This window comes from Ranitomeya variabilis, chromosome 2, assembly GCF_051348905.1.
Source record: "Ranitomeya variabilis isolate aRanVar5 chromosome 2, aRanVar5.hap1, whole genome shotgun sequence".
Classification (NCBI taxonomy): domain Eukaryota; kingdom Metazoa; phylum Chordata; class Amphibia; order Anura; family Dendrobatidae; genus Ranitomeya; species Ranitomeya variabilis.
Window position 1 is genome coordinate 807,659,301 of NC_135233.1, and position 23,856 is coordinate 807,683,156.

Below are 23,856 nucleotides of genomic sequence, written 5' to 3' on the forward strand. Positions count from 1 at the left end.
ATAATCCCGCCCCCCACCACATTACCACACATAAAGCCGCACCCTCACCACATTACTACACATAATCCCGCCCCCACATTACCACACATAATCCCGCCCCCCACCACATCACTACACATATTCCCACCCCCACCACATTACCACACATAATCCCGCCCCTCCACCACATTACCACACATAATCCCACCCCCCACCACATCACCACACATAATCCCCCAAACACATCACCACACATAATCCCGCCCCCACCACATGACCACACATAATCCCACCCCCCACCACATCACCACACATAATCCCCCAAACACATCACCACACATAATCCCGCCCCCACCACATCACCACACATAATCCTGCCCCCCAATACATCACCACACATAATCCTGCCCCCCACCATCTCACCACACATAATCCTGCCCCCAACACATCACCACACATAATCCCGCCCCTCACCCCATTACCACACATAATCCCGCCCCCTCACCACATCACCACACATAATCCCGCCCCCCAACACATCACAACACATAATCCTGCCCCTCACCCCATTACCACACATAATCCCACCCCTCACCACATCACCACACATAATCCCGCCCCCCCAACACATCACCACACATAATCCCGCCCCTCACCCCATTACCACACATAATCCCGCCCCCCACCACATCACCACACATAATCCCGCCCCTCACCCCATTACCACACATAATCCCGCCCCCTCACCACATCACCACACATAATCCCGCCCCCCAAACACATCACCACACATAATCCCGCCCCCACCCCATTACCACACATAATCCCGCCCCCTCACCACATCACCACACATAATCCCGCCCCCCCAACACATCACCACATAATCCCGCCCCTCACCCCATTACCACACATAATCCCGCCCCCCAACACATCACCACACATAATCCCGCCCCTCACCCCATTACCACACATAATCCCGCCCCCTCACCACATCACCACACATAATCCTGCCCCCCCAACACATCACCACACATAATCCCGCCCCCACCCCATTACCACACATAATCCCGCCCCCTCACCACATCACCACACATAATCCCGCCCCCCCAACACATCACCACACATAATCCCGCCCCTCACCCCATTACCACACATAATCCCGCCCCCCAACACATCACCACACATAATCCTGCCCCTCACCCCATTACCACACATAATCCCGCCCCCTCACCACATCACCACACATAATCCCGCCCCCCCAACACATCACCACACATAATCCCGCCCCCACCCCATTACCACACATAATCCTGCCCCCTCACCACATCACCACACATAATCCCGCCCCCCCAACACATCACCACACATAATCCCGCCCCTCACCCCATTACCACACATAATCCCGCCCCCCAACACATCACCACACATAATCCCGCCCCTCACCCCATTACCACACATAATCCCGCCCCCTCACCACATCACCACACATAATCCCATCCCCCAACACATCACAACACATAATCCTGCCCCTCACCCCATTACCACACATAATCCCACCCCCCACCACATCACCACACATAATCCCACCCCCCACTTCATTACCACACATAATCCCGCCCCCTCACCACATCACCACACATAATCCCGCCCCCCCAACACATCACCACACATAATCCCGCCCCTCACTCCATTACCACACATAATCCCGCCCCCATCACCACACTATTGTTATTAACTTCATTTTAAGTTAATTTACCACCTGCGTAAGCGCTATTGAATGTTGTCATTATTTACTTTAGTTTAATCACCAGCAGCGTTAATTAGATAGCAATGAGTGTGCCGAGCGTTAGCTAGCTGGAAACATCTAGTGAGATTATAAGATTATTATATATTATATAAGATTATTATATGTCAGAACCCTATATACATGATTTTAAAGGTGATGGGCAGGGTTTATAAGGCAAAAACTTGTGACAGGTTCTTTTACAGGAATCCTCTCAGCATGTTTTTATATATGGAAATAGTGGAATGACTGTATAAGTGCTTGTCCCCTAGTGATGAGAACATATATTTTGGAGAAATCCTATGTACTTGTTATTAAAAATCTACTGAAGATTGCATATGCAAATTAGGCTGGAGGTGGACTAGGGGTGTCATCACACTTGGGAGGAACAGTCCATTTACATTGACAAGTCCCAGGTGCACCTCCACCTTGATTTGAATGTGACTTTTACTCTAGATATTGCAGACCTAGAACATCGGATCTCTACCAAAAAATCATTGTTTTACTACATTTTGAGAGCTTCCCTTTAACTAGGTTTTTCAGATTTTATATTTTCCTATGATGGCAAACAACAGAATTACATATACTGTATTTTTGTCCAGCTTTGTCTCCAGTAAAATCAATTAGTTTTGTTACTCAACAGCTTTGAACATGTTGTGTTCCCATGCGGTCGGTGGGCACGTCAAAACACCGCATGCGGACGCATCCGCATACAACGCATGTCCCTGCGCACCCAATGTTAAAGATAGGTACGCAGGATGACACAGGACACATGCGGAGGTAGGCGGAGCTTAAGGGAGGAAGTATGCAGCCATACGATGACCAGCCAAACGCAAGTGTGAACCCGGCCTAAAGGAGTATTACAGAATGTTCTTATCAAACACTAGTTCGCCCTTCAATGGAAGAAAATAACATTTTTATGGAAGACAGCAGATACAAGTTCAGATCTTGTGTGGTTTATATTAGGCATTTTATATACTGTATTTGAGTATGCAACCCATCATTCAGCACCAAGGGTACTCTGTAAAGTGCTAAAACCTTAGAAAAGTCCAAAAAGATTTCTGTACATTATAATTCTAGTTAATGATAGTCAATAGTTACATGGGGTCAGGAGACTTTACTTTCCTTTTTGAGCCCATGCATGATGTGTACATAGCTTTACCAACTGGCAGAGAAACTTTGCTCAAGACATTGTTGGAGCTCTTAGTTACCAATAGCCTTCCATACAAGTCACAAGTTAAACAATGCTAAAACTGCAGAAATCATTTATTGTATTTTTATACACAGACATAAAGCAAAAATACAAAGTAGAAAATGAAACAAAGCCTTGAACCTACAAGTCTAAGTTCATTCAATGATATTTTATTACTACTATTGATTAAAGGGCTTGTCCAATTTAAAGAAAAGTATCTTTAACCCCTTTCTGCCAGCTGACGGAATAGTACGTCAGCTGGCAGAACTCCCGCTTTGAGGTGGGCTACGGCGGTGAGCCCACCTCAAAGACACGACATGTCAGCTGTTTTGTACAGCTGACATGTGCGCGCAATGAGCGCAAGCGGAATAGCTATCCGCCCGCGCCCATTAACTAGTTAAATGCCGCTGTCAAGCGCTGACAGCGGCATTTAACTAGCGCTCCCGGCCGCGCGGCCGGACAAGCTCGCACCGCTGCATCGGTGCATTGTGCATAACAACCAGAGGTCTCCTTGAGACCTCTATGGTTGTTGATGGCCGAATGCTTTGAGCACCACCCTGTGGTCGGCGTTCAAAGCAACCCTGCATTTCTGCTACATAGAGGTGATCTGTGCTTCACCTCTATGTAGAAGAGGCGATCGAGTTGTGCATGCTTCTAGCCTCCTATGGAGGCTATTGAAGCATACCAAAATTTAAAAAAAAAGTGTTTAAAAAATATAAAAAATATATAAAAGTTCAAATCACCCCCCTTTCGCCCCAATCAAAATAAAACAATAAAAAAAAATCAAACCTACACATATTTGGTATAGTAGCGTTCAGAATCGCCCGATCTATCAATAAAAGCAAAGGATTAACCTGATCGCTAAATGGCGTAGCGAGAAAAAAAATAAAAACGCCCAAATTACGTTTTTTGGTTGCCGCAACATTGCATTAAAATGCAATAACGGGCGATCAAAAGAACGTATCTGCACCAAAATAGTATCATTAAAAACACCAGCACGCAAAAATAAGCCCTCACCTGACCCCAGATCACGAAAATTGGAGACGCTACGGGTATCGGAATATGGCGCAATTTTTTTTTTTAAGCAAAATTTGGAATTTTTTTTTACCACTTAGATAAAAAAGAACCTAGACATGTTTGGTGTCTATGAACTCGTAATGACCTGGAGAATCATATTGGTAGGTTAGTTTTAGCATTTGGTGAACTTAGAAAAAAAGCCAAACAAAGAACAAGTGGAAGATTGCACTTTTTTTGCAATTTCATCGCACTTGGAATTCTTTTCCCATTTTCTGTTACTCCACATGGTAAACCAATGGTATCATTCAAAAGTGCATCTCGTTCCACAAAAAATAAGTCCTCACATGGCCATATTGACAGAAAATAAAAAAGTTATGGCTGTGGGAAGGAGGGGAGCGAAAAACGAAAACGAAAAAACTGAAAAAGCTCCGGGGGTGAAGGGGTTAAAATTGTGTAGGGAAGAAAGATGGTTTAGATATTGAAATAAGAAAAACAACCAACCCCTTTATTTAGGGCACTGGTCACTTTGACTCCAGCTTCAATTTTCCCGTGTCAAATATCAGCCTAAATTGAAACTGTAGGCAAAAAATCTCAGCAACGAAATTTCGATGGAAAATGAAAATCTTAGTGCAATTAGTAAATATTTTATTTTGATCTGATATAAAAAGGACCAACATTTTGACAGTCTTTATCAAGGACATTTGCATTGTAGAAGAGCTGGGTATCAGGTAGATGCAGATGTGTACGGCTCCTCTACAATACAGTGGTCTTTGATGAAGACTGTTGGTAAAATTGTTGGACCCATTCGTGACTGATCAAAAAAAAAAATTCAATTGTTGCATTGAGATCTTCTTCTCCATCGTCATTTTGGTGCTGAGGTTTTTGGCTTACTTTACGTCAGGTCTGCAGTCCTTTCTACAGGCATGTACACTTCAGGAACAGTAGTGCCGATGTTTCCTTCACAGCATAAAGTGAAGCTATCATGGTCCAGGGCTGATGTGGACATACAAGAGACCAGGTAACCTTTGCTAGTTAAAGTACATGAATAAGGTGTATATTTTACTATTTTCTACACATTTAAATACTGTATGACAACCGATACATATGGATGGTGTTATATATGCCATCTTATTGTTTACATACCTTACTTGGAAAACAGTAACACTTATCTTCAGGAATTGAATCTGTGTTTTGAACTGAGTGTAACTTGCTAACAGATGAAGACGCAGAAGACTGCAGGTTTCCTTGGTTATCGCACTAAAATGTAACAAAACAGATCTCAAATTACTTAACTGAAATGTTAACTAAAAATACTTTACAGTAAAATTAATGCATTTCCTAACATGTAGCATTCAGAGATACTAAAAACTGTGTTTCAGTAAAATAGTTCTGGCAGCTTAGAAAGTGCCCCTTGTTACATAAATCTACAGGGTTTTTTTTTACGAGGAGACATACTTTAGAAACAAAGCTGAGAAGATGTGCCCATTCCCTCTGGCTTCTCCTGGCTGGCTCAGTTTAATTGACAGATCTCTTAAAATATGCAAAGAGGGGGAGACTTGTGACTAAGGGATGGGATAGCTAGAGAGAGATGCCCCTTGGACTCCGGGACTATTCTCCCTGTACTTAGACTCTTTTCACCTGTTCCTGGCTGCAGTATTTTAGGGTGCATTCACACATTCATCTGAAATGTCCGAGTGCTGTCAAATTTTTTAATAGAGTCTCACAGCTCCATTCACAAATCTGTGAAAATGATGATTCGAGAATAGCATTGCAGAGTAGCATTGAACGGCGAATAAGCCTCCTTACCTTGACAAGCCAGAGCTGGTATGTCACTCTCCATGAGGAGAAACGTTACCCCTTAGACCCCAGTCCAGAGCCTCTCACCTAGCCAAATCAGTTCTCATGCTCTGCGCTGACGAGGGCCAACAGCCCGAAACACCGTGTCTGCGAATTGAGATGCTGATTTGGCTTTTATCCTAAGTCATATTGCACGACTCGCTAAAAGGTTGATTGTGACTTGTAGGATCGCTACTACCAACAGGTGGCGCTATAGAGTTAAGTCCTCTTTTTCTCTGAAGAGGCAATTTGCATATTAGATTCGAGAATAAGATCCGTGAAACTTAGAGAATGTCTTATTCTGATCTGATGTTGAGGATCAGTATAGACCATTCTCAGTGGGTCTCTGTGATGTCCGACAGCACATGGATTTGGGAATGTACTCTTAAATATAATTGTTTGTAATGAGGGAGCCTATATGCATTTTATGCTGCCCTTAGTTCAGACAGCTTGAGTTTTCTATAGGTTCCCATCCTGATAAAATCTCTCCAAAAGGAACTCAGTGGTCTTGTAATTTCCCCTCACCAATGAAGTTTCAGATTAACACATCAATCAAAATTTCCCAGAAGTTTGGGATGATTACTCATAACTAGAGATGAGAAAATCTATTGAGATTTGAATTCGGCAGCTTTACCAAATTTTTCCTCAGTATTCATCTTGCGGTGAGTCAATTTGCCACAAATTGAAAGTGCTGCAAAGCCTCATCTGCCCTGAACAGACGTGCATAAGTCTCTGAGGTCTACTTAGTCACACAAACAGTTTCTTCATTGTTTTATGACTTTCTCTACCTATCGTTAAAGCTAAAATGTGAGATGTGATGTCCTTTTACTTTCCAGATTCATCACAAAATGGCTGCTGCATTCCCTGCTACTGTTACATGGACTTTATAGTTCCTCCTGAATGGCTCTTCTACACAATGTTATTTGATAACTGCAAAGTGTTATAGGAAGCCAACCCTGCCGCTATCTAGGTCACGTGAGATTTCTCTGGCTGATGCCCTCTTTTACAATTTGTAAAATGATGGAGGACATTTTAGGTGATTCACTCAAAGTAAAGCAAATAGCCAAGTTCAGATAATTGCTAAGAATTTGACACAACTTTGATTCAGATTCAATCAATTTACTCATCAGCTCTACTTGTGGCCATTCTAATCTGTTTTGACTATTTTACCACATCCCTTTTCACATGGTACAATCATTACTTTGGGAGCAGAGCATGATTTAATACAACTAACGTTCAGATCACAGATGTAGCAAGTATCTATTTTTGTAGCTTAACTGCCTATTAACTTTATAATAAAGCAGCCATGCCCTAGGACACAATGATTGGACACACTATACAAAAAAAGGCTGTTGACCTTTGCTTAGGCTGTCATAAAAAGCCTATCACATGTTAATAAATCTGTGGAATCTTAATGTTTGCTCTTGTTGCCACCAGCCACCATATTCCAATTGTTTAATGAAATGACTATTTACAATCAGTTATCTAAGAGTAACTATGAAGTAGCACAAAAATATACATTTGGAATGTTATGAAATATTACAGAAGGAAGAGACAATAGAGCAAAACATAAAACTAACAAAAGGAAAATCATATATACGCAACAGCCAACAATGAAATCAGGTCTGTCATAATCAGAGTGAACTTACACCTTCAACATTACAGAAGATTCCTAAGAAGATTTTCTGACAATGGAATAACATCTGACTTTATCATCTTGGTTCTTATAAATGGCAAAATACAAAGCAGTGAGCTAATATCTAGACATTCTGTAGCTTACTGAGACCTGTTACTGAGCATTTCAGTCCTTAGTGTCACTGTATGAAAACAAAGCAGTAGTCATCAGAAGCCCCATGCTGATTTCTAAGACAGAATCTGTGTAGTCATCATGCGGGAGCTCTGCCCCCTTCCTCTTTGCCCTTTATTCTAGTGTTATTGATATGAACAGTCCCTCCTGGGATAACTGGCTTTATGTCTTACAAATATTTCTTCATACAACTTAGCAGTATGCTTATTATATGACGGCAATATTTAAATGTTGGAATCGATAAGAAAAATTGTAAGAAATATGGTTTTATACACAGAAGATAAAAAATAAATCTGGCCCTTAGAAGGTCTTAAAATAAGGAAAAAAAACCTCAGATGGACAACAGCAAATGACAAATTACAGTGTGTCATCATTTATCAAACTAAGCCAAAATGCCGAAGCAATGTGTGAAAAATTACAAAGTACACTGCATGAATCAATAGCTTGTAGAACCACTGTTAGCAGCAATAGCTGGAAGTTAACATTTTCTAAATGACTTTATCAGTCTCTCAGATGATTCTGGAGGATTTTCACTCTTCTTCACAGTGTTGCTTAAGTTCACTGAGCTTTGTGCGTGCTTGTTTATGAACAGCTCTTTTAAGCTAAACGGCTAGGAAAAGGTGCATAGAAAAAATCAGAGACTTAAAGCCTGCAAAATATATACTACGTGATTCAATATATGATGGAATATTAGCAACAAAAATGGATAAATAAAAAGTTTGCTTACGACCTTAAAATATAAACATGAATGAAATTATGCCGCTTAGGCTGCCGTCACACTAGCAGTATTTGGTCAGGATTTTACATCATTATTTGTAAGCCAAAACCAGGAGTGGAACAATCAGAGGAAAAGTATAATAGAAACATATGCACCACTTGTGCATTTATCACCCACTCCTGGTTTAGGCTTACAAATACTGATGTAAAATACTGACCAAATACTGCTAGTGTGACGGCAGCCTTAGAGTGCGGTGGGTAATTGTAGTATTGTATTCTGATAGCAATGTACACCTGTAAGGATGGGGCAATTTTACTGTGCACTAGGTAAGTACAGCTCTTAATGATCCAAAGACATAGTCAATAATCAGTGGATGCTGAAAAGTGGCCGGCTTTCCAAGTGAAAAACGCACTTTGGTTAAACAAAGATAAAAGTCTTACTGAGTGTCAGAGATTGATTCCTCATCATCCAAGGGAAGATAGAAGTTTTGTTTGTGTTTTCATTGCTCCTGTGCGCGTTAGTATCCAGGCAATGCAGCATGAAGCTGAAAACCTTGCTTGATAAAGATGAAACCAGGGTACTCTGGACAGTAGCATTCCTGGTAACCACGAGGTTGAAGGAATCAGCGGTGTGTGACGTCAGTTAGGTTGTCCTGCGGTGTTCAGAAAAATCCTACGCGTTTCCTTGAAATCACCTTTTATCAGGATATATTGGCTAAGGACCACAGGAGAAAGTTTAAAGCTTGAGACTCCACTCCCCCACTAATTGCGTCAATAATAAAAAGAGGGCGGCACAGGGGGATTTCTTATTAAAAGAGAGTAGTATTAATTGGAGGAGATATGGGGATAAATCTATACATATATATTTAATTATAGTGTATGTGTGTGCATCTTTACTTACAAAAATAGAAATACAAATATATATATATATATATATATATATATATATATATATATACAGTACAGAGCAAAAGTTTGAACACACCTTCTCATTTAAAGATTTTTCTGTATTTTCATGACTGTGAAAATTGTAAATTCACACTGAAGACATCAAAACTATGATTTAACACATGTGGAATTATATACTTAACAAAAAAGTGTGAAACAATTGAAATTATGTCTTATATTCTAGGTTCCTCAAAGTAGCCATCTTTTGCTTTGATGACTGCTTTGCACACTCTTGGCATTCTCTTGATGAGCTTCAAGAGGTAGTCACCGGGAATGGTCTTCCAACAATCTTGAAGGAGTTCCCAGAGATGCTTAACACTTGTTGACCCTTTTGCCTTCACTCTGCGGTCCAGCTCACCCCAAACCATCTTGATTGGGTTCAGGTCTGGTGATTGTGGAGGCCAGGTCATCTGGCGTAGCACCCCATCACTCTCCTTCTTGGTCAAATAGCCCTTACACTGCCTGGAGGTGTGTTTTGGGCCATTGTCCTATTGAAAAATAAATGATGGTCCAACTAAACGCAAACCGGATGGAATAGCATGCCGCTGCAAGATGCTTTGGTAGCCAAGCTGGTTCAGTATGCCTTCACTTTTGAATAAATTTCCAACAGTGTCACCAGCAAATCACCCCCACACCATCACACCTCCTCCTCCATGCTTCATGGTGGGAACCAGGCATGTAGAGTCCATACGTTCACCTTTTCTGCGTCGCACAAAGACACATGGTTGGAACCAAAGATCTCAAATTTGTACTCATCAGACCAAAGCACAGATTTCCACTGGTCTAATGTCCTTTCCTTGTGTTCTTTACCCAAACAAATCTCTTCAAGCTTGTTGCCTGTCCTTAGCAGTGGTTTCCTAGCAGCTATTTTACCATGAAGGCCTGCTGCACAAAGTCTCCTCTTAACAGTTGTTATAGAGATGTGTCTGCTGCTAGAACTCTGTGTGGCATTGATCTGGTCTCTAATCTGAGCTGCTGTTAACCTGTGATTTCTGAGGCTGGTGACTCGGATAAACATCCTCAGAAGCAGAGGTGACTCTTGGTCTTCCTTTCCTGGGGCGATCCTCATGTGAGCCAGTGTCTTTGTAGCGCATGATGGTTTTCGCCACTACACTTGGGGACACTTTCAAAGTTTGCCCAATTTTTCGGACTGATTGACCTTAATTTCTTAAAGTAATGATGGCCACTCATTTTTCTTTACTTAGCTGCTTTTTTCTTGCCATAATACAAATTCTAACAGTCTGTTCAGTAGGACTATAAGCTGTGTATCCACCAGACTTCTGCACAACACAACTGATGGTCCCAACCCCATTTATAAGGCAAGAAATCCCACTTATTAAACCTGACAGAGAACACCTGTGAAGTGAAAATCATTCCCGGTGACTACCTCTTGAAGCTCATCAAGAGAATGCCAAGAGTGTGCAAAGCAGTCATCAAAGTAAAAAGTGGCTACTTTGAAGAACGTAGAATATAAGACATAATTTCAGTTGTTTCACACTTTTTTGTTAAGTATATAATTCCACTTGTGTTAATTCATAGTTTTAATGCCTTCAGTGTGAATGTACAATTTTCATAGTCATGAAAATACAGAAAAATCTTTAAATGAGAAGGTGTGTCCAAACTTTTGGTCTGTACTGTATATATTGTGAGCTAGTGACTCGTGTCACAGGTAGGGGTCCCTGTGTGTTCTCCCCAGGTTGTGCATGGAGACGGATGAAGTCCATAGGTGTGCATGGCAGTCACGGATTTCTGGTCAGGGTTTTCCATGTGGCTGAAAGCCACAGGTTTGTTTGGTATTAAAAAACCTGTAGTAAGGGGTATGGGTGTGTCAGGTGCAAAGTCAGTGTCATTCTGATGTGTGCTGTTGTGCAGAGCAGAGGCCTGCAGAGCGCTGGCTGTGTGTGTGAAGCACCACAGGCCAGCAGAGCCAGCAGCTATGGCAGCTGAATAGCCTGGCACCCGCACCACAAACAGCAATGCACGTCGTCCATAGTAAATGATCTCAGATTTGGACAGTCCTGTGCCCGGAGGTGCCGGAGGTGGATGTCCTGTGCCCAAAAGAGGACTGGCATGTATAATGATGGCAAACATGTGGATATGGTGCCTGGCTGCTATCAGGAGGATATCCTGGGTTGTGTATGGCTATGTGAGTAAAGAGTCTGTGATACAGCGGTGCAGAACACCCACGGGAACTAGTCAAATTGAGGACTGGCGTGTGTACTGTCTGCAACATGTGAAGCTGTGTTTGGAGACTGTATTATGGCATGCGGTCGCCCCACGGATACTGGACAAGGAAAGGTCTGGCGTGTTTAGGGACTGCAATCTAAAAGCCATATGATGTGTAGTGCTATGAAACGGGCACTGAGACGAGATGCAATTGTGTATATTGAACTTTGGTGACGTGTACTATAAAATGCTATGCACCTTTATGTGTGAAGTAACACATTAAAGAGACTTTTGTGTTTGAACTTTGTGGGTCACTGCCTCTCCACTGCATACAATGCTACTGCAGCCTTACTATATATATACAGTTCTGGCAAAAATGAAGAGACCACCTGTTATGATAGGGCTAGCGGAACGCACCTAATGAAAGAATATATTTTATTAGGATAGATGCGTTCGCAGCCCGGGGTGCACCGTGCAGGAGAACCTGCTGCTAGTAAATAGCGGAACTAATGGCAGTGTTAGCCAACTCTGTTACTTCACAGAGCAGCCGTGAACTCAAAGCGCTGCGCCCTGTTAGACTCCACAGAGGCACAGGCTAACTGTCTAAACAAGAGCAGTTAGTGGTCTTGCACGCACACGAAACTCCTCGCCGGAGGTGCCAGCATTCTAGGGGCTTATTTCGGCCAGGTCCCTGAACACACAAGCATACGAACTCCTCGCCGGAGGTGCCAGCATTCTAGGGGCTTATTTCAGCCGGTTCCCTGAACACACTCATACAAGACCACACTGGCGCAAAGTACATAAATGAAAGCAATACTAGCGCATGGCCGTGCAGCCATGCGAGCCTTATATAGCTGCAGCAAGTAAAAGACCTTGCCAGAAGGACCAATGAGAGGCTGCCATACCTGAGCATGTGACCCTAAATCTCCACTGAGAGATCTTGCCCTGGGCATGCTCAGTGTGTGCTAAGCAGGACTTAGTCCTAGCACCTACAGGACCTTCCTGAAAGGACCAATGGACTTAGCTGCAGTATCTGACCATGTGACCCTCGATCTCCACTGAGAGATCTTACTCAGGGCATACTCAGAACGAGAAGAGCAGGACTTAGTCCCAGAAGCGTCTGCTCGCCGCTGCCCAGCACTGACTTCAATGGCAGAAGCAGGAAAAGCAGCAGTAACTCTTTGTACAGAGTGGGACTGAGCAAGACGCTGGGACCGACGTCTCCGCTGAGCAGGCTCCACTGTGGCAGAAGAATGGGAGACCACAGTGGAGATGGTCCGAGATTCCCCCTGTGCAGAGGTGGGAACTCGACCCCTAACATTACCCCCCCTCCTAGGGCCCCCCTCTTTGGGCCTCGCCACGCTTGAAGGCAGCAATGAGCTGTGGAGCCTGAATGTGCTCAACAGACTCTCAGGACCATGACCCTTCCAATCCACCAAATAAAATTTTTTGCCACGTACCACCTTGTACCCCAAAATAGCGTTCACCTCGTAATCGTCCGCAGATGAACCCGATGTCCCAGCAGATGACTCGGAAAACCGGGACATGTATACGGGTTTCAAGAGGGACACATGAAAGGTGTCGGTGATACCCAGGCGTGGCGGAAGGGCCAAACGATAGACCACAGGATTAACCTGTTCGAGGACCTTGAAAGGACCCAAGTAGCGAGGTGCAAACTTAGCGGACTCCACTCGCAGCCTGATGTTACGGGCGGAGAGCCACACCAAGTCGCCAGGAGCAAAGGTCAGAGCGGGGCGCCGCTGTGCATCGGCGGAGGACCTCATTCTCTCCTTGGAGGCCTGAATGGCATCCTGAGTGCGGTCCCAAATATCCCGTGCTTCCACAGCTCAGTCTGCCACACTGGAGTCGGCAGAAGACACGGGCATAGGCACAGGTACCCGCGGATGCTGACCATAGTTGAGGAGGAATGGGGTTTGTCCAGTGGAGTCGGCAACCGCATTGTTCAGCGCAAACTCTGCCCACACGGTAGCAAGGATGCCCAGTCATCCTGTCTGGCTGAAACAAAATGTCGCAGATATGTGACCAAGGTCTGATTGGCCCTCTCTACCAATCCATTCGTCTCGGGATGATATGCGGAGGAGAGATTTAACTCAATGCTGAGAAGACGACAAAGCTCTCTCCAGAACCGAGATGCAAGCTGGGGACCCCAGTCACTGACAATCTTGTCTGGCATACCGTGTAGGCAAAAGATGTGCTTTATGAACAACGCTGCCAAGGCCCGTGCCGAAGGTAACCGCGGAAGCGGCACCAAATGCACCATTTTGGAGAAGTGATCGGTGATAACCCAAATGATGGTACAGCCCCGAGACTTGGGCAAACCCACCACGAAGTCCATCCCGACCATCTCCCAGGGCCTGTCTGCCACCAGCAATGGATAGAGCAACCCAGCTGGCCGTTGTCGAGGAGACTTATTTTTGGCGCAGGCGACACACGCCAGAATATAATCCCTGACATCACGGACCATATGTGGCCACCAATACGTCCTCGCCAACAGCTCAGATGTCCTTTTTGTCCCAAAATGACCACCCACCCTGGACGAATGAGCCCAGGAGAGAACCTCCGGTCGCAAATTGGGTGGTACAAAAGTCTTGCCCAGAGGCACAGACTCTAGCGAAACCGGGGCTATGGTTCTCAGGCTCTCAGTGGGGACAATAAGCCGAGGCTCCTCTTCCTCCTCCACTGATGACACCACGGAGCGAGAGAGAGCGTCGGCATGAATGTTCTTCTCCCCAGAAAGAAAATGGAGGGTGAAATGGAACCGGGAGAAGAACAAGGACCATCTAGCCTGGCGAGAATTTAACCGCTGGGCTGTCTGTAGGTACACCAGATTTTTATGGTCTGTGAAGACTTGGAATGGAAAACGAGCTCCCTCCAAGAGATGTCTCCACTCCGAGAAGGCCAATTTCATGGCCAGCAACTCCCTGTCCCCGATGGAATAATTCCTCTCTGCTGGTGAAAAGGTCTTTGAAAAGAAGAAGCAAGGATGCTTCTGACCTTGAGCATCCTTTTGGAAAAGGACTGCTCCTGCACCAACAGATGAGGCATCCACCTCCATGATAAAGGGTTTGTCTACATCGGGGCGATGTAGGATGGGAGCGCTAGCAAAATGTGACTTTATGGAAGTAAAGGCCTTGGAGACTTCCACAGACCACAATTTGGGATTTGCTCCCTTCTTGGTAAGGGCAATCAAGGGAGCTACCAACGTTGAGAAGTGTGGAATGAATTGTCGATAGTAGTTAATGAACCCCATAAAGCGCTGCACCGCTTTAAGAGAATGGGGTTCCTGCCAGTCCATCACAGCCTGTAGCTTGGCAGGATCCATAGCCAAACCCTGGGCAGAGATGATATAACCAAGAAATGGCAAGGACTCCTGCTCAAACACACACTTCTCCAATTTGGCGTAGAGGGAGTTTGCCCGTAAGAGGTCAAAGACTTTGCAAACATCTCTCCGATGGGAGTCGATATCTGGAGAGTAGATGAGAATATCATCCAGATGGACTACGACCGAGGTGGTGAGCATATCCCGGAAGATGTCGTTCACAAAGTCTTGGAAAACGGCTGGGGCATTACAGAGCCCGAAAGGCATCACCAGATACTCATAGTGCCCATCCCTGGTGTTAAAAGCCGTCTTCCATTTGTCCCCCTCACGGATGCGAATCAGATTGTAAGCACCCCGCAGATCTAATTTTGTAAATACCCTTGCCCCCCGTAGCCTATCAAAAAGCTCAGATATCAGGGGTAATGGGTATTTGTTCTTAACGGTGATGGCGTTAAGACCCCTGTAGTCAATACATGGACGCAGTTCCCCATTCTTCTTCTGAACAAAGAAGAACCCAGCCCCAGCAGGTGACACTGACTTCCTGATGAACCCTCTTGCGAAATTTTCTTGGATGTACTGAGACATAGCCTCCGTCTCCGGGAGAGATAATGGATAAACTCGACCCCGGGGAGGCTCAGCACCAGGCAAGAGGTCAATAGGACAGTCATAGGGGCGGTGAGGCGGAAGGGTCTCCGCCGCCTTTTTGGAGAACACGTCTGCATGAGACCAGTATTGCTTGGGGAGAGAGGATAGATCTGCGGGTACCTCAGTAGTAGCAACCTGAACACACTCCCTTTGACACCTACCCTCACAAGTCTCACCCCATCCCAAAATTCTGCCAGAAGACCATTCGATATGTGGAGATTGGTACCGTAACCAAGGTATCCCCAACAGGACCTCATCAATACCCTCAGGTATGACGAGCAGAGATATTGTCTCCTGATGGGATGGCGACATGGACAGAGTAAAAGGAATGGTCTGGTGAGTTATCTGTGAAGGTAGTGTTGACCCATTCACCACTCGTACCGTAACTGGTTGCGATAGCATAACAAGGGGTATTGCAAGACGTTGGGCGAAGGCGGAAGACATGAAATTGCCCTCTGACCCAGAATCCACGCAGAGCTCTACTGAGTGGGAAGATGAGCCAATGTTAATTGTCCCCTTAAAGGACAATTTTGAGGCAAACGTCGCCGTATCTAGTGTACCTCCCCCAACTACCACTAGAGGCTGACGTCTCCTCGACCGCTGAGAACATCTGGTGGCAAGATATCCAGACTGCAAGCAAACATGATGAACCTTGGATGCCCAAGCGGTCCAGGACTTAGAACCCGCTCGTGACACCTCCCTGGCCTCATGTGACTCAGGAACCAGGACCGGAGATTCCAGAGGTCTGGCGAAGGTGGGAGCCAGCCGAAACCTCTGCCTACACTGGGCTCGCTCAAACCTCCGCTCGTTAAAACGGAGGTCAATGCGGGTAGAGACAGTTATTAACTCCTCCAGTATGGCTGGAATCTCCCTAGTGGCCAGAGCGTCCTTTACGTGATCAGCCAGCCCCCTCCAAAATATGGGGATAAGGGCTTTATCCGACCATTCCAGCTCTGAAGCTAAAGTTCGGAAATGGATGGCGAATTGGCTCACCAAGGACCCTGAGTTAATGCCAGCCGTTGGAGCGCCGTATCATGGGTGACTTGAGGTCCAAGGGAGACCTGTTACAGAGTGCTCAGAAACAACGGAGCACTCTGCACCACATGATCACCACGCTCCCACAGCAGCGTAGCCCAGTCCAATGCCCTGTCCGACAAGAGGGACACAATAAATCCCACCTTAGCCCGCTCTGTGGGAAAACGTGCAGCCAGAAGCTCAAGGTGAATAGAGCACTGACTCACGAATCCCCTACAGGATCTGCTTTCTCCAGAAATGTTTTCTGGGAGCGGGAGGCGCGAAAATGTCGGAACAGGGGTGGCAGTGGACAAAGTTGCTGCAGCCATGCTAGCAGCCTGTACAGCAACTGCGGAAATATCCACAGCTGAGGTTGAGCTCTCGAGAGCCGCCAACCTACCCTCCAGCTGCTGGATATACCGCAAAGATTGCTGTATGTCCGCCATTTACTAGCCAGACCCTGGCGCTAGTATTATGCTATGATAGGGCTAGCGGAACGCACCTAATGAAAGAATATATTTTATTAGGATAGATGCGTTCGCAGCCCGGGGTGCACCGTGCAGGAGAACCTGCTGCTAGTAAATAGCGGAACTAATGGCAGTGTTAGCCAACTCTGTTACTTCACAGAGCAGCCGTGAACTCAAAGCGCTGCGCCCTGTTAGACTCCACAGAGGCACAGGCTAACTGTCTAAACAAGAGCAGTTAGTGGTCTTGCACGCACACGAAACTCCTCGCCGGAGGTGCCAGCATTCTAGGGGCTTATTTCGGCCAGGTCCCTGAACACACAAGCATACGAACTCTTCGCCGGAGGTGCCAGCATTCTAGGGGCTTATTTCAGCCGGTTCCCTGAACACACTCATACAAGACCACACTGGCGCAAAGTACATAAATGAAAGCAATACTAGTGCATGGCCTTGCAGCCATGCGAGCCTTATATAGCTGCAGCAAGTAAAAGACCTTCCCAGAAGGACCAATGAGAGGCTGCCATACTTGAGCATGTGACCCTAAATCTCCACTGAGAGATCTTGCCCTGGGCATGCTCAGTGTGTGCCAAGCAGGACTTAGTCCTAGCACCTACAGGACCTTCCTGAAAGGACCAATGGACTTAGCTGCAGCATCTGACCATGTGACCCTCGATCTCCACTGAGAGATCTCACTCAGGGCATGCTCAGAATGAGAAGAGCAGGACTTAGTCCCAGAAGCGTCTGCTCGCCGCTGCCCAGCACTGACTTCAATGGCAGAAGCAGGAAAAGCAGCAGTAACTCTTTGTACAGAGTGGGACTGAGCAAGCTGCTGGGACTGACGTCTCCGCTGAGCAGGCTCCACTGCGGCAGGAGAAGAATGGGAGACCGCAGCGGAGATGGCCCGAGATTCCCCCTGTGCAGAGGCGGGAACTCGACCCCTAATACCACCACATTAAAACCCTGTCATGGGCAGCCCAATCTCTAGACCTGAACCCCATTGAAATGCTCTGGAATGCAATCAAGAGGATGATGGATAGTCACAAGCCATCAAACAAAAAAGAACTGCTTACATTTTTGTGCCAGAAGCAGTGTGAAAGACTAGTAGAAAGCATGCCAAGACGCATGAAAGCTGTGATTAAAAATCATGGTTATTCCACAAAAAATAGATTTCTGAAACCTTCCTGAGTTAAAACATTAGTATTCTTATTTCTAATTGATTATGAACTTGTTTTCTTTGCATTATTTGAGGTCTGAAAACACTGTTTTTTTGTTTTTTCATTTTAACCATTTTTCCTTGTCAGAAAAAAAAATACAGAAATTATTGCTTGGAAATTTGGAGACATGTTGTCACAAGTTTCTAGAATTAAAGAACAATTTACATTTTACTCAAAAATATACCTATAAAGAGAAAAATCAGACAAATTGAACATTATGCAGTGGTCTCTTAATTTTTGCCAGAGTTGTATATTCTTTTAAGATTCTGCCACTGTGTTTCAATTGGGTTGAGTTCTGGAGACTCTGACTAGGTAATTTCAATATCTTGATTATTTTTTTCAGCCATTCTGATGCATATGGCATGTTTGTGATTGTTGTCCTATTGCATGACCCAGTTTGGTCCAAGCTTTAACGTTTTAAATAGATAGCCTTGCATTTAATGATAGAATATTTTCGTATACAAATAAGTTCATGCTTGACAGTGGATATGAGGTGTGTGTGCTATGTTGTGGCACAGAGCATTGTGGCCAAACATCTCCACTTTGATCTAATCTGTCCTACGGATATTGTTCCAGAAGTCTTGTGGTTTGTTCAGATGCAACTTTGCAACCTGTAGCCATGCTGCCATATTCATTTTAGAAATAAGAGACTTTCTCCTTGCAAGCCTTCCAAGCGAGCAACACTTATTCACTTTTTTCCAATTGTACTGTCATGAATTTTAAAATTCAACATGCTAACTGAAGCCTTTAGGGTCTGAGCTTTAGCTCTTAGGTTTCATGAAATTTTTCTGAGTATTACACAGACTGAACTTGGTGTACATTTGCTAGAATGTTCATTCCTGGGAAGATTGTCAACTATCTCAAATGTTTTCCAATATGTAAATAATCTTTCTCTCTTTAGAATGATGGACTCCAAATTGTTGGAAAAAAGCCTTATTCTATACATTTAAAGGGCAGTGCTTCTTTAATATCATTGCTGAGTTCTTTTTCCTTGGCATTGTTTTAACACACACCTGCATGTTCCATACCAGTAACCACTTCTGCTTTTCATAGAGGTGGTTACACGTTTTGATGGACAATTAATTAATGGCATTTAATTAGCTGCACCTGCTACTTTTCTGAAAATTCTTATAGTAACGGTAAGGGTACACTTAATTTTAACACATGGATTCTGCTTTTTGACCTTGTTTTTATTAAATAAATAATGACATAGTATAATTTGTCCTCAGCTGTTGCTATAGTTACCAAATTTTAAGATTTTCTAAAACAGATTTTTTTTTTTAATTATCAATTGATAAGTATAATTACATAATTCAAAGAGGGTGTACTTAGTTTTTGTTATGACTGTGAATGTTACTTTGTAACTTTCTTTAATGCACTGTGTGCATTTTCTATTGTTAGTAGCTTGTATACTAGCTAAATGAATTTAATTTAATAATTTGATTTTTCTTTTTCATAATCTTCATACATTAGGTACAATTTAATCATAAATACTTTACAATAGCTGCTTTAACAATTGGCCTTGCTCCAGTTACAGAACAGGGTAGTAGATGTGAATACAAATTCATTGGTGTTGCTGTGCTAATCTGTCAGCAGAGCACAGATAAAGATTGTAGCTAAAGGACGGTTGACATGGCAAATATCTTGTGCCAAGGATGGTACCAACAATCCTCTGTGTCTTGGCTAGAGCATTAGTATATCATTACTTTCTCTCCACTTCTGAGAAAAGCGGACCCAGCTCTAATCAAACTATGATCAAAGTCTGATTAGCATTATTAGATGATTTTCTCCAATGGAGAGAAAATGGTCATCTGACCCTAGCCTTAGACTAATTACTTGAAGTTCATAGGTATTGATCCATGGTCCACTTACAGTGAATGGAATAAAACACAAAGCACAGAAGTCTATATCATCTCCAGAGTGACTCTAGTCCAGGATGCCTTAAAGGTGCATTTTTGGTGACCCTGGTAAAAATATAAAATACTGCCAAGTGCACTTACTGATTACAGATTTCTTTTTTCACTTCATGCCTTGATTTTCAAATAGATAGAACTGTTTATCTTAACCACAGTGCAAGTTCTCCTCTTCTGAAAATTGTTAGCTCTCAACGCTTTTTACTAAAGATTGGATCACGTACAGGTACACAATATGACATATGGTTTATACTGAAATGACAACATACATTTACAGAAACTAATCTTACCATTCCATCAGATACCTCACAGCAGTTTTCTTGAGCCGCCTGTTTTGGACTGCAGTAAATTGTTATTCGTTGGAGTTCAATCTATGGTAGAAAATAATACATGGAAATCAAACACCCATCCAACTACAGAAAGGAATGCAGATCTAATTGCACATGAAAATGTCAAAAGAATCCCTAAAATGTGGTTTAGATCTTTATGACTTGGACAGTACTGTGTAACCATATTATTTTGTGATTATCAGAGCCAATCTGTTTACATGAAGGAAAATATTTCTCAGACCAATTTTACCATCATTTTTATAATTCCCCATTTGCATGTGTTCCTTAAACAATGCGTGGTATTTGGCAACATAAATAATAATGACAGGTTAATACGCATGTAGATTACAGTCTATGTAGATTGTTTACATTTCTGGATAAAGTGCGTTGCTGTAATTCATTAACTCAATTAAAATTTTTCATCATTTGCATTGCTTCTGTATTTCTCTTCCAACTTTGCTTAGAATTAATAAAAAAAAAAAAGTCAATTATCTATTGACTGATGGTTAAAATGTAGTTGTAAAGTGAATGAACACTATGCACACACTATTATCCCAGTTCAGGGCTTGAGGGGCACATGGATTCTTTTTTCATGCACTTTAAAACAGTGTGTCAGATGCTCTTGCCTAAGCCTTTTAATAGGCATAACAGAATCCATTCTGTTTCTTCAGCAAGGACATATTTTTCTTGTTGTTTTTGAAAAACACTTGATAACGTGATCAACTATGCCATCAGCCACCCCCACGCAAGCTCTGTATTGTATGCTGTGAATTATTTCAATTAGGTCACTGTGGTTTTCTTATTCTCCATATGCATCTGCTTTTCAATATTGGAATTCAGTTGCATCTACAAGACGATATTAGTATATAAGTCCCAAGCCATAACACCCTTATTAAAAAAGCGCTCCCATCAATGTTGTTATACTCTTAATATATTACAATCATCATATTATATAGCACTGTGTGTACTTACAATTGCTCATTTTGCCTTTCTACCCAGTTAATGATTTTCTTTTCAATTAGGTTTATGACATCATGTGATTAAAAACAGACTAGCTAAATCCTTCTAAGCTCTGGGTAGAAATAGGAAGTCACTTTTGCCTGCATAAGTCATCATTAGAAATACAATCCTAGAGAACTGCAAAGTCGTTGACAAGGGTGGGAGCAGAGAAGTTGGGTCAGGAGTTGAAGGTGAGGTGAAGATGGGCTGCCAGGGTCTTAGCAGTGATGTAGAATTGTAGTTCTAATGATGCCTCATGCAGAGAAATAGACTTTCAGTTCTACATAGAGCTTAAAAGGATTCAGCTAGTTAGTTTTTTTTATCACATGATTAGTGTTGAGCATTCCGATGCTGCAAGTATCGGGTATCGGCCGATACTTGCTGTATCGGAATTCCGATACCGGGATTCCGATACTCTTGTGGTATCGGGTATCGGGTATCGGAACAACATTAATGTTAAAATGTGTAAAATAGAGAATTAAAATAAAAAATATCGCTATACTCACCTGTCCGACGCAGCCGGGACCTCAGCGCAGGAACCGGCAGCGTTGTTTGTTTAAAATTCCCGCTTTTACATGGTTACGCGAAGTCCCGGCTTGTGATTGGTCAGGGCGGCCATGTTGCCGGGCCGCGGACCAATCACAGCAAGCCGTGACGAAAATACGTCACGGCTTGCTGTGATTGGTCCGCGTCCCGGCAACATGGCCGCCATTAACCAATCACAAGCCGTGACGTCACGGGAGGCTGGAAACGCGCTCATTTTAAAAAGGGCGCGTGTCCAGCCTCCCGTGACGTCACGGCTTGTGATTGGTTGCGTCGCGGTCAACCAATCACAAGCCGGGAGGCTGGACACGCGCCCATTTCAAAATGAGCGCGTCCAGCCTCCCGGCTTGTGATTGGTTGATCGCGGCGCAACCAATCACAAGCCGTGACGTCACGGGAGGCTGGACACGCGCCCATTTCAAAATGAGCGCGTCCAGCCTCCCGGCTTGTGATTGGTTGATCGCGGCGCAACCAATCACAAGCCGTGACGTCACGGGAGGCTGGACACGCGCCCATTTCAAAATGAGCGCGTCCAGCCTCCCGGCTTGTGATTGGTTGATCGCGGCGCAACCAATCACAAGCCGTGACGTCACGGGAGGCTGGACACGCGCCCATTTTAAAATGAGCGCGTGTCCAGCCTCCCGTGACGTCCCGGCTTGTGATTGGTCAGGGCGGCCATATTGCCGGGACGCGGACCAATCACAGCAAGCCGTGACGTAATTTCGTCACGGCTTGCTGTGATTGGTCCGCGTCCCGGCAACATGGCCGACCTGACCAATCACAAGCCGGGAATTCACGTAACCAAGTAATAGCGCGATTTTTAAACAAACAACGCTGCCGGTTCCCTCGCTGAAGTCCCGGCTGCGTCGGACAGGTGAGTATAGCGATATTTTTTATTTTAATTCTTTCTTTTACACATTTATATGGTTCCCAGGGCCTGAAGGAGAGTTTCCTCTCCTTCAGACCCTGGGAACCATCAGGGATACCGTCCGATACATGAGTCCCATTGACTTGTATTGGTATCGGGTATCGGTATCGGATTGGATTCCGATACTGTGACGGTATCGGCCGATACTTTCCGATACCGATACTTTCAAGTATCGGACGGTATCGCTCAACACTACACATGATGTCATAGACCTAACGGAAAAGAGAAGAATTAACTGGGTAGAAGGTTAACTGAAACATTTTAGGTACACAGTGAAACTTTTATAGGCGTTTTTAAGTGGGTATTTAAATCAGAATAAGTTATTTATCTTCTTGGATTCCATATTTTGCATATATAAGATAAGTAATATATAATGCGTTGATCAGCTTTGATTCTTCCTTTTCACACTTATACAAGTAAACCAGAGGGCTTGATTACACATAGTGCATTTTCTACTGATATTACTTCTGGATCTGGGGGCAGAAAATCCAAAGTAGATTACAATAGCAGCAAAATGAATGAATTTCAAAGTCTCATCCACGCACTTCTGATAATTGAGGTGTGCTGATGATTTTTGATTATTTAGATCTACCATATCAAATCCACTACAAAATCCACAAGTAATGCATGCAGCCTTCTTCTTGATCTATGAGATTTTTCCTGTTACTTGTGACCATACCCAAAAGTTCTTTAAGATTAGACTCAGATTAGTGATGAGGGAATGTGCTCGGTGATACATGGATTTCACTTGAGTATCTGGGTACTCACATATGCTCTGCACCCGGTGAACATTAGCTGGTGCCTGCATTTGAAGCTCAAATCCCCACCCTGCATATTTGGTGCATGATACACAGCTAATAAACATGTTAGTATTGCCTGCCAGTCACAGTAATGTCGTAGCCATCTTGGTAGTGGCAATACTGTGATTAGCTCCCTGTTTCACAATATCAGGGGTTATAAAAGAACAGGAGCCACACTTGCACACTAACGCCATTGCCCAACTAAGGCCTCTTTCACACTTC

The 23,856-nt window shown here is 44.0% G+C and overlaps 1 protein-coding gene across 2 annotated transcripts in view; it reads right to left on the bottom strand.

Moving 5' to 3' along the window:
- The window catches only part of COL19A1 (collagen type XIX alpha 1 chain), a 1,614,879-nt gene that overhangs the window by 1,312,561 nt on the left and 278,462 nt on the right, over nt 1–23,856 (bottom strand). For both annotated transcript variants that reach the window (XM_077289962.1, XM_077289964.1), the window contains exons 7-8: nt 20,326–20,406; nt 5,115–5,228 (exon numbers count right to left, since the gene is read on the bottom strand). In XM_077289962.1, coding sequence (XP_077146077.1) covers nt 5,115–5,228; nt 20,326–20,406 — 195 coding nt within the window. The remainder of the gene's footprint in view (nt 1–5,114; nt 5,229–20,325; nt 20,407–23,856) is intronic.